This window comes from Tenrec ecaudatus, chromosome 3 (assembly GCF_050624435.1).
Source record: "Tenrec ecaudatus isolate mTenEca1 chromosome 3, mTenEca1.hap1, whole genome shotgun sequence".
NCBI lineage: Eukaryota > Metazoa > Chordata > Mammalia > Afrosoricida > Tenrecidae > Tenrec > Tenrec ecaudatus.
In genome coordinates, this window is record NC_134532.1 from 203,193,168 (window position 1) to 203,205,229 (window position 12,062).

The 12,062-nt window shown below is 46.5% G+C and overlaps 1 protein-coding gene across 1 annotated transcript in view; it reads right to left on the minus strand.

The window, feature by feature from the left end:
- Window positions 1–1,000: 1,000 nt before the first annotated feature.
- Window positions 1,001–12,062, minus strand: part of SLIT2 (slit guidance ligand 2) — a 404,634-nt gene continuing 393,572 nt past the window's right edge. The window contains exons 35-37 of the mRNA XM_075544484.1: window positions 8,294–8,585; window positions 6,953–7,164; window positions 1,001–2,872 (exon numbers count right to left, since the gene is read on the minus strand). Of these exons, the coding sequence (XP_075400599.1) occupies window positions 2,631–2,872; window positions 6,953–7,164; window positions 8,294–8,585 (746 nt within the window). The 3' untranslated portion in view covers window positions 1,001–2,630. The remainder of the gene's footprint in view (window positions 2,873–6,952; window positions 7,165–8,293; window positions 8,586–12,062) is intronic.

Sequence of the window (12,062 nt, forward strand, 5' to 3'; positions counted from 1 at the left end):
CAGAAGACAAGCCATATGGGCGAAATCAGACCTTGGAAGCTTGAGAAGTCACAGAGAGACCACTGCCAGCGCTGAGATGCTTACACCACCACTGGACCCAAAGACTTTCTACCTACTGGCTTGTGATCGTCCTTTATTTGGCTTCATTGCATGTGTTTCGTGAGTCTAAAGAGTAAGTTATAGATTGGTATCGGGCATATGGGCTAATATCAGACTTATGGCCTTGGACTGGACTGGGTTGGGATGTTTTCTCAATGTTCAATTCCTCTAGTATATAAACTTCTCCCTTATATACATATGTGTGTCCACGGATTTGCTTCTCTAGTCTACTCACACTAATACAATGACAAAACACCGCCAATGCTATTTCCTGTCTGGAGGATATGAACTGAAGTGAATATCCCTGGTCTAAGAGTACTTGTGGAGAAATGCAGGCTCCCTGATGGGGTGTGGGTTATGAGTGGCTGCTAACTGCCAGGTCAGCAGTTCGAAAGGATCAGCTGCTCCTTTGGGAAAAGGCAAGGCTCTCCACTCTGGTCAAAGAGGATAGTCTCAAACCCCACCCCACCAGGGAAGTTCGACTCTGTCCCGTAGGGTCACTGTGAATGGGGGTGAGTTGGTGGTAGTGAGTGTGAGGGGTTTGGTTCGTGTGTGTAAACTGATTCTTGTCTTTTGCTGCTTTGCGTCTGTGTAACTGCGGAGAACAAGCCACCAATGACACAAAACAAAAACGCTGTGTGCGATTTAGTTAGAAGTTACCCCATAGCCTTCTTTGAAAACATTAAAGCAAAGAGTGTTCTTTTATTTACATCTGCCATCAGTTCATTCATTCCAGCATCCCAGATGTAACAACGCTAACCTAAGATCCTTTCCTGGCAACATAAAAGTAAAGGTTTTCTTCCCCCTTTTTTTTCTTCTTTTAATCGCTTCGGTTAACATATGTTCAAAGGGTGGGGGAGGCTCTAAATAAGGGGCAGTGTCTAAGGAAACCACCAAGCTGTTAATGAAGTAAATATCTGTTTAATTTATAAACATCAGTAGTGTAACTGATCTTAGTCTGGATGAGGACAAAGCACACTGAATTATACATGGACTTCTAATTTTCTTTGTTGTTTTTTTTTTAAAAAGAAAAACGTTGCTGGAAAGAAACATCTGCATCTTTACAAGGTATCCTGGGATTTTCATGAGAAAAGAGCAAAGTCCATTAGAAAGCATTCTCCATTCTCCACTGGAAGTGTAGCAGCAAACATGTTAACATGGGGACAGGAAGGTAATAAAGGAGTTTTATTGTTTGGAAAAAAAAAGTTATCACAGTTCTTGACATTACAGCTTTTGCTCTTCCAACACCCTCCCCCATCCCCCTGTCTCCCCCAAAGGGCCAAAGTGTTCCAGACAATATTAATTTGTCAAAGGTTTACTCTCTAGTGTTAATTGCTACACATCATTTCTTTTCTGTGAGTACAGATTGCTGGGGGCAGAGGGTGGAGCCTGGGGCGGTGTCATTCTTTCCTGTACAAATAGCATCTTGCCCATAGATTGGCGTTTTCCTCTCTTGGACTTTACAAACTCTCCTGAAGGTGTTCTGGAAGAAGCCAGTGGGCCAACCAAACCAGTGGTCTGATGTCAAGGTAAACAACCAGATCAACACACACTTATCCCAAGATAACACCCCATGTTAGTACTATTGCCCCAAAAAAATAAAACAGAAAAATCCTGATCTTTTTTCTTTATAAGTTGGAAAAATATACAAAAAATATCAGGACAATTATAAATTAATATATATTAAAGCATCGAGAAATAGCAAAAGGATGGTCTAAAATGTTAAGGACAGTGGACTTTTGATACAATAAATATTTCTCCTGGTCACTGAATACTGTCATAGGGCTGTTTAGAATTCATAGAAAGGAACAAAAAATCATATTATTACTAATTTATTTCTCCATAATCTATTGGTTCTTTATCATCTCCTTTATCATTTATTTATATTACAAAAAATTAATACTGGAAAGTGGTAGACAAACACTTTTGTGTGCTTCTTCTGCTAACATGCGGCATTTTGAAGGGAGGTCGAATGGATTTTTCTGCACCCACATTCCCACTTGGGAATGGAACCCAGGACCTTCGGGGAACTTTTGATTTCGCACAACACACTCCTCCTCGAGTCGGGTGTCGCTGTTCGCTTGGGGACACGGGTTCGTTCGGGCGGTCCTCAGAGAACCACAGAGGGGCACTGATGTGACTGCGGACCCTCGGGTTACCTAGTCAGGGCCATTTCTCCTCCAGACACCGCGGGTCCTGCTGTCCTTCTTTCCGTTTGTCTGCAGCACGTTCATTCCCAAGGCCAACCTGAGCGACGCCGCCTGGAGCGAGGTCGTGCGCGCCTGCCTCCAGGGAGAGCTTTGCCCTTCTGCAGCGTACGGGGAAGCTTCGGTTCAAGCATTTCCTTTTTTAATATTTCTTTTTTTTCCCAAATGCAGAAAAAAAGGTCTTTATTCTCATCATAAAAATAAGTCTGTTCTGTATTTTACAATATATTTCAAATATTTCCACCATGAAGCAGTCCTGTGTCCCACGTGGTCCGTAAGGACACCACCGATGTGGCCCAGGTCCCCCGAGCTGCCCCGAGGGGCCTACAAGGAGCAGCTGGCGCAGCCGCACTTCACCACCTTCTCCACCTCGTCCACAAATGAAGAGCCGTCCGTGCACTCAAAGGAGTATTTCCGCCTCTTGCTCCGCAGCGCCGCACAGCACTGCCCGCCCGCGCAGCCCCCTCGGCATTCCAGGCGAGACACCTTCTTGGTGGTTTGGCAAGCCGCGTAGCCCTGCTGCTTTTGGTAGTAATCTCGTATCCTTTCTCCGCGACAAGAGATTTCTAGAAAACAGTAAAGCACAAAGCGCGGTAAGAGTCACTGTGAGTCACTGCACGGAGGGCCCGGGTCTCATAATTCATTCGGGAAGATGCTGCCCAGGCCTCCCCGCTCGGAGCGACTCGCTTTAGCCTTGTGCTGGCATCGCCCCTGAGCAGAGGGCGGCACAACCTGTGAGTCTTTGGAAACGACTTCTTTGGGCCTCCATTTTCTGCGAAGTGAAACTCATATAAGCGGCCTATAAATAGTATGCTGTTGCCCTGACAAGAAAATTGGATTTCTAAATCAGTTCTTTTATGGCCAAAAAGCACACATCTCTTGCTTTTACCAGACTGGCGGCTGGTTTTGTTTACAACAGGGAACCGTTTCAGGAGAGCGTGCCATTTCATTTATGAGACCTGCAACGACATGTTCTATCACCTGTCAGCTGGTCTTCCTGCGATTTGCTGAAACCTATGCCACTGGTCTTTCAAATACCAGCAGGGGACCCAGGTGAACAGGTTTCAGCAGAGCTTCCGCACCAAGCGGAGACTAGGAGGAGGGAATAGGCTGTCCACTTCAGAAGAATTAGCCGCTGAAAACCTAGTGGACAGCCTCAGAAGAGTGTCAGTTAGTGAAACGCTCCTGAACAGAAGTGGATCATTGTCAGAGGCAGCGCCAGAAGACAAACCCCTCACGGGGAATGGCACTCAAACGAGGATGCAGGAAGAGCTGCCGTCCCAAAGGATGGAGTAAAGCCTGATGGGTCACAGACTTCGGGACCTACAGGCACAGAGGGGACATGACGCAAAGTGACAATAAATGGCTGAAAACATCAATGAATAGCTGGAACTTGGAGTGTATGATGTCTGAATGTAGAAATAATTGGAAGTTGTCAAAATGAAATGGAACTCATTAGGACTGATATTCTAGGCATTAGTGAGCAGAAACAGACTAGAAGTCATCATTTTGAATCAGAAAATCATATGGCTTTTTATGCCGTGAATGACACAATCAAGAGAATGGCATTGTCTTCACCTGCATGGAGGATTATGGTTATGTATTGGGCTGCAACCTGGAAGGTCAGAAGTTCGAAACCACCAGCTGCTCCTTGGGGTGGGGGTGGGGGAGAAGACTTTCCATTCCTATAAAGAGTTACAATCTAGAAACTCACAGGGACATCCCCTGATGGTAGTGAGTTACGGAGTTATCTTGAAGTACATTACTGTCTGTATAGGATAAAGCCTATCCACATTCAAGGAAATGCAAATCAATACAACTACTATTCAAATTTATGCACCAACATGAAAGCTAGTGATGAAGAAATTAAATTCTACCAATGTTGTCAGTCTGAAATTGATCAAAGATGCAATCAAAATGCATTGATAAATACATTGTTGATTGGATTGCAAAGGTTGGAGACAAGGAGGAGGGAATAGGAGTTGGAAAGCATGGTCTTGGTGATAGAAACGAAGCTGGAGATCACATGACAAAATTTTATAAGACCAAAAACTTCTTTATCTCAAATACCTTTTTTTCCCAGCAACACAAAAGGCAACTATACAACATGGACTTCTCCAGAGAGCATATGCATTAATAAAAAATTAATTTCAGCTTCTAAAACCAGGCCAGGTGCAAATTGTGAACTAACCATCAACTGCATGCATACGTTAAGATTGAGGCTGAAGAAAATATACAAAGTCCACAAGAGTCAAAATGCAAAATGAGGCTATCCCACCCAATTTTCAAGAGCATCTCAAGAAAAGATGTGTTGCACTGAACACAGTGACAGAAGACCTAATGAGTTATGAGATGACATTAAGGACGTCCCTTAGGAAGAAAGTAAAAAGGTCATTAAAAAGACAAGGATGGATGACAGGAAGGAAGGAAAGAAGGAAGGAAGACAAAGAGAGGATCAAAGTAGACGTTAGAAGAGACTATGAAACTTGCTCTGAATCTTCTAGTAGCTGATGCAAATGTAAGAAGCGATGAAGTCAAAGAGCTGGTTAGAAATCTTCAAAGGGAAGCTTGAAAAGACAAAGCCAAATATTATAATGAAATATGCAAAGACCTAGAATATGAAAAACCAAAGGGAAGAACATGATCAGGAATCTCTTAAATGGAAAGAACTCAAGAAAAAATTCAAGCCTTGAGTTGCAACATTGAAAGATTCTATGGCCAATACATTGAATGATGCAGGAGTCATCAAAAGAAGATGAAAAGAACACAGAGTCCCTGTACCAAAAAGAGCTAGTTGACAGGCCACCATTTCAGGAGGTAGCACATGATCAAGAACCAATGGCGCCCAAGGAAAATGTTCAAACTGCATTGAAAGCATTAGTCAAAAACAAAGGCTGCAGGAGTTCAAGGAATATCAATGGAAATGTTTCAACAAGATGATGAAACACTGGAAGCACTCACTCATCTATGCCAGGACATTTGGAAGACATACTTATTTGTATGTATGTCCAACTGATTGGAAGAGATACGTATTTGTACCTATTCAAAATAAAGGTGACCCACAGAATGCTCAAATTATTGAATACTGCCACTGATAATCACATGCAAGTAAAATTTAACTGGAGATCATCCAGAAACAATTGCAGCAGTACACTGACAGGGAGCTGCCAGAGGTTCAGGGTGGATTCAGAAGAGGATGTGGAACAAGGAATAGCATTGCTGATGTCAGATCGATCTTGGCTCAAAGCGGAGAACACCAGGAAGGTGTTTACTTGCATTTTATTGACTATGCAAAGGCATTCAACTGTGTGGATCATAACAAACTGTGGATACTTTGAGAAGAATGAGCACCCTTTTTTGTGCCCACGAGGAAACTGTACATGGATCAGGGGGGCGTTGTGTGAGGAGAAAAGGGAATACCGTATGGTTTAAAATCAGGAAAGGTGTGTATCAGAGCTGTCTTCTTTGACCATTCTTATTTAATCTGAATACTGAGAAAATCACGAAGGAGAACGTGGCATCAGATTTGGAGGAAGGCTTATTAAGAACCTGTCATGAGCACATGACACAAAGTTGCTTTGTCAAGCAGTGTGGAAGGCGAGGAGGAAAAAAAATTTCAGAAAAGAAAGTGAGGAGGATTTGTAACACTTGCTTATGAAGATCAAGGGTTGCGGTACGGATTACACCACCATGCAAAGGAGACCAAAATGCTCACAACTGGACGGATGGGTAACCTCAAGGATGTTCTTACTTGGACCCACCATCAGGGCTCATGGCAGCAGCAGTCAAGAGCCCAAGAACCTCTTAAAGTGTTGAAAAGCTAGGCTTTTCCTTTGAGGACTAAGAGTGCATCTGACCCAAGCCTCTGTGTTTCCAGTCACCTTATATGCATGTGAAAATTGGACAATGAATAAGGTAGACCGAAGAAGAATTGATGCAGGTGTATAAGAGTGTGTTCACATGAACTATTGTCACATGGACTATATTGCAAGAAAGACTGCCAGGATGCTCTTTGAAAGCAAGGATGGTGAGACTTTGGGCATGCTACCTTGAGGGCGCAGACCTTAGAGAAAGACACCATGCTGGTTAAAGGGGCTGCGAAGAAGAGGCAGATCTTCAAGAAGATGGGTTGACCCAGTAGGGGACTACAGCAATAGGCTCAAATATTGCCAATGTGAAGAAGGTACAGGATGGGGTAGTGTTCCATTCTATTGTACATGAGTCCCTACGAATTGGAACCGACTCAAAAGGACCTAACAACAATAGCACATTTTTTAAAGGCGGCCCCTTGGAGGGTTCCTAGTTTGTGCTCAGTCAGTCACCAAATCCATCCAGCAGAAAGCCCAGTGGTCTGCTTCAGCAAAGATGGCAGCCGAGCCTAGTTCTATGCTGTCCCTTACTGGGTTTCCGTAAGTAGGCATGGAGTCAATGGGATGACAAAGGGTCTGTTTCTTTTGTGTGTTTTTCTGGTTTTGTTGTTAGTTTGGACCTTCCTAATACTTGAAAAAAATCAACAGCAGCCCCTGCAGAAATAATAAAGACCTATTATTTTCCCATCTCTCTGCTCTTGCTCTCTGTCACTTTTCAACAAGGGCAGCCATTCCTGCCTTCTCCAGAGATGGAGGCGCCCAGCTGGGCTAACTCACCCCTGTCACAGCTGTCCCCAGTGTATCCGCTGCTGCATTCGCAATAGGGCTGCCCAAGTCCGGAGAGCCTGCATTTGCCGTGCTTACACTTGATGGCTTGGCAGGGGTTAAAAAGATCTTCCTCTTCATCACAGAGGACACCTCCATGGCCCTCCAGGCACTTGCAGCTGTAGGAGAATGCGTTGATGGGCAGGCAGGTCCCGTGGACACATCTGGCAGGAGGGAAAGAGAAGAAATGGAGACACATGACAATGGTGGAGAAGAGAAGAATGGACGGGGCTGGTCCAGCAATGTTAGCTGCAGTCCTAGTCAGGAGAGTCAGAAGGTGGAAGCAATCTAAAGATCTAGCAATGGCTGAATGGATAAACAAAATAGGGGACATTCATGAAGTTGAATGTTCAAACTCACTGCCAACAAGTTAATTCCAACTCATAGCCACCTCGGGGGACAGGGTAGAATAGCTCCTGTGAGTTTCTAATACTGAAACTCTCCAGGAAAATAGATAGATAGTTCCACCTTTCTCCCGAGGAGTAGCTGGTGGTTTCAAACTATGGACCTTTTGGTTAGCAGCCCAGTGTGTAACCACAATATCACCAGGGCTCCTGCAATTAAATGCTGCTCAGTCAAGAAAGCAAAAGGAAGTCCTGAGACACCTCACGACATGGATGAACCTTGAAAGCAGTGTGCTGAGTGAAATCAATCAGTCACAAAGACAAAAGCTACACGGCCCCACTTATAACAAGTGGGGAAATGTGCAGAAACCCACATGGGTGCCAGGAGGGAGGCTTCCTGGAGGTACAAAATGCTTAGAGCTGGGCTTCTCCCTGAAAGGCTGGCAGGGGTTCCAGGTCAACCACAGGGAACTTGGGAATAAGTTTGGGTGACCTGCCCCTTAAATGTCACGGCCGTGAGCACCACATGGCTACACTTCTCCTCTGCAGCAGATGGGTCACCCAGAGCTGGAACTGACGAGGACAACTGCTAACGACCTGCTAGGATGAGGGCAGAGCTGGCTCAAAGCGCTGAACGTAGCCAAGGACTCTGGGAGACCCTGTTTCAAAGCGCTGAACTGGCTACAATGGTTGTATACAAGAGGGCTCCAAAGGGTTGTGGAAAAAGTGGAATGAAAAGATGCTGGGGTTTTCCCTGAGCAATTTTGGAGACCCCTTATAGACGCTCCTGCTCACTAACACAAGGCTACAGCCCCAGGACCGGCTGGTGCTCAGTCCCACTGTTCGAGCAGGACTCGCTGATTCTGGGGGGTTGGCGCCCAAGGTGACTTCTTCCTTTCCCTTGGGTGTTGGGTGTATGTACGCTTAACTACCCATGAGCCAGACATACTTGTTTCCCAGGCAGGGGTCATTGGTCCGCTGGTCACACAGGGGCCCCATCCATCCTTCCTCACACTCGCAGGAGAAGCCTGCCTGGCTGCTGGGCTGGCAGGTGCCATGGGCACACACTTTCTTGTGGCAAGGCTCACATCCAGGGAGGATGCCAGTCTGCATGGGCACCTTCCGGAAGTCCTGAAGCTCGCTGTTGATGTACAGGTTGCGAATGCATCCGTGGAAGCTGGTGCCATTCTGCCCGGGAGCCTGGCGCAGGGCAGCTGCCACGTTGTTCTTTCCTGGCATGCCTGTGGAGGAAGACAGGGTCGGAGGTCAGGGTCTCTAGAGTTGCTCCTTAGTCAACTGCTACGCAAGGCTGTCGTTCTCTGCCAGCCAAGTGGCATTCTGTCTGAGTCTGCATTCGGGGAGACCAGGTCTCGTGATCCTGGCCTTTAAGCATTGGAGGCAACCAAGAGATGAGACATTGCACTGGAAAGGTCTGCTGCCAGAGTAACAGAGCAAAGATGTCACTTGGTGCATCAGGGTGTGCCTGGGGCAAGTCACAGGATATTCCAGTGTCTCCTGTTCATGTGACAGCTGCACAGGGAATAAGGCAGATGGATCTCAGAAGATGGATCCATTTGGATGATGAGGCTGGCAGAGGGCACTGGAAGTCCCATGGGGTGTCAGAAGACCAAACAATTCTGCCTTAGAAGAAAGACAGCCAGAACACTCCTGAGAGGCAAGAATGGAGAGAATTTGCCTCGAGTATCTTTGGCCATGTTATCTGTGGGGACAATTGCCTGGAGAAGGATGCCATGCTTGATAAAGTAGATGATCAGCGAAAGAGGAAGACCCTGACAGAGTGGCTGCCACAATGACCTCAATTATAACAATTGTGAGGAGAGTACGGTGTTTCACACTGTGGTACACAGGGTGGCCAGGGGTGGGAATTCACTTGCGGGCACTTACATACAACCAGAGAGAGCCCAGTCTAGTGTTTCTCCATCTAGTTGTACATTAGAATAGCATGGTGGCCTTTGAAAACCAGACCATTGTTTGGAGCCTGACCCTAGACCTACTTAACCGAAATATCTGAGCAGGGGGATAGAGGGTAGTGTGGATCAGGAAAGAGATGCATTCAACTTGGTTTGGTTTTGAGAATGCTCCAGGCAATTCTAATGAACATCTAGAACAAGGAACCTAGTTCATTGAGAATCGATCTTCAGTTGCTTGAAACCATATCTGTTTTTGAAATAAAACCTGACTCAAACCCACAAATATCCAAACCCTGCTAGACTCCATAAAACCAAATCCATCGCCATTGGGTGCATTCCAATTCATAGAGTTCACATATAAGGTTTCCAAGACTGTCAGTCTTTATGGGAACAGTCAGCCTCATTTCTCCCAAAGAAAGACTGGTGGGTTTGAACTCTCCACTTGATGTTCACAGCCTAAGGCTGCACCCACTGAATAGTTTAAGACTTAAACATGGGATTTCCCTCCACTCTGTTCCCCAAACTGGAGACACACCCTAAAAGCCAGAGCTCCATGGAGCACAGTTTGTCATGTGACATACCTTGAGTAAAGCGTATGATCAGTTTGTAGAAAGGAGCGCTGGTAGTGTAGTGGGCTATGTTTTGGTGTTAGAAGCACATGGGCACATGGTTATTGATTTGACACCACAAGGTGATGAAGCCTCTGCCCCTGTAAAGGTTTGCAGTCTGGGAAGCCCACAAGGCTGTCTCCTCCATCCTACAGGTCACTATAATCGACTCGATGGCAGTGAGTTCTTAAAACATGTTTACTTTGGCTCTAAAGAAAGAAAACCCTAGCACCCTGGGAGGGCAGGCTCAGTGTCACCCAGAAAATCATGGTTAGCATGAGTTGGCTGAGCTGGGCCACCTCCTCCTCTTTTCCCAGAGGACAAGAAAGCGGGTCCCTTTCCTGCCCATCCACCCCTGGCAATAAGCCGAGGCCACTGATGGATGTGAACCTCTGAACATCCTGCCCCCGCTGCCTCTCTGCCTAGCACCTCGTTCATGCCCTTTGAAAAGTCTTCCTCATTGAGAGTGAAACCTTCATTTTCCAAGAAATCAGGACTAGAAAGAAAAATGTGTTCCCCAAACAGGGCTGTGCAATCTCTGTGTAAATGCATTCCACCCATGGCAGTCATCTGGCAACTCTCTCTTTGGCAAAACTGAGGAATTTTTACCCCGGCTAAGCCAGGCCCTGAAATAGTCTGGAAGGGATCGGATGTGAGGGGAGGAGCTGCCCCCATTCCCCTGCCCACCTCGCCCAGACTCTGAGCTACTGGCTGTAGCTTGTGGGCTGGGAAGACCCAGGGTCTCCTCTCTAAGGGGTTGAAAAAAACAACCACTGCCATCAAGTCAGTGCAGACTCATGGTAAACTCATGGGACAGGGTAGAACTGCCAACTGCCCCTGGAGGTTTCTGACACTGTAACTCTTTGTGAGAGGAGAAAGCTCCAGCTTTCCCCCATGTAAGGGGCTAGGTTGGTTCTAAAGAAGTAGACCCACAGTCCTATCTGGGCCTTGAACCATTGCTTCCTTTCTCATTCAAAGCAGAGCCACTGAAGTCCTCAAAGGCATCCCAGTCAGTCAGACGCCTAGCTGTACAAATCCTACTGAGAGGCAAAGTCGAGGTCAGATGTCTGCCCTGCAGGCTCTGTGTGCACTTCTCCAAGTTCTTTCATCTCTCCCGGGCTTCTTTTCTCCTCTATATGTTGGGGGCTGCACTCGAGCGGTTGTTCGGTGCTTTTTCACATGGGAGGACCACCAGCAGTGGGTATTCACAGGGCTGCTTCACAGGCTCACTCTCCCAGCCCCCCGGTATGGATTGAACAGTTTCCAACCCCAAATAAGGGTTGTGAATTCTAACCCTCTATACCTGTAGTTCTAATCCCCTTAGAGAATGTTTTTTTGGGGGTGGCGTGGGGTGAGGTTGTTGTGCTGTTTGGTGTCACTGAGTTGGTTGCGATGGATAGCAACCCTATGTAGAACAGAATACAGGGTCCTGCACCGTCCTCACAGCTGTTGCTACATTGCAGTCCCTCGTGGTAGCCTCTGTGTCAGTCTGTCTATCAGAGGCCATCATCCTCTTTTCCACTGCCCCTCTACTTTACTGAACATGATGTTCTTTTCCTGACACTGTTCTCTTCTGGTAACATGTTCAAAGGATGTGGGTCTTGCCATCCTCATTTCTAAGGAGCATTCTGTACACGTCTCAAGGCAGATCTGTGTGCTCTTGGCAGCTCAGCATCCTTTCCATAGTCATTGTCGGCCGAGTAGTGATTCAAGTCCATCTAGTCTTCTTTCTCTTCCATAGTCAATGCCCAGCTTTCCCATGCAGATGGGGCGACTGGAAATCCCCTGGCTTGGGTGTCAGATGCATCCCAGTCCTGAAGGTAGCATCCTGTAGAGCAGATTTACCCAGTGCAATGGGTTCTTTGATTCGTGAGGCAGTATTCCTATAGGGCGGGGGGTGTAGGGGGAAACCACAGGAGACCTCCAGGGAACCACAGAACAAAAGCTGTGAAGGACCTCCTCCTCACCTGAGTCAGAAGAGACTCAAGTGAGCCTACCTCTGGAGCTGGCACCCTAGGCTTCTAGCGTCCTAAAATGTCATGAAATCCATTTGAGTTTGTTCAACCCACTCCCATTGGGGAATTCTGTCACCACAGCTCCAGAGAACTAAGACACCATCTCATCCAGCATTTCTGATCCCTTATCTGGGCACAGGGTCTGGAAACCTAGAAATTACAGC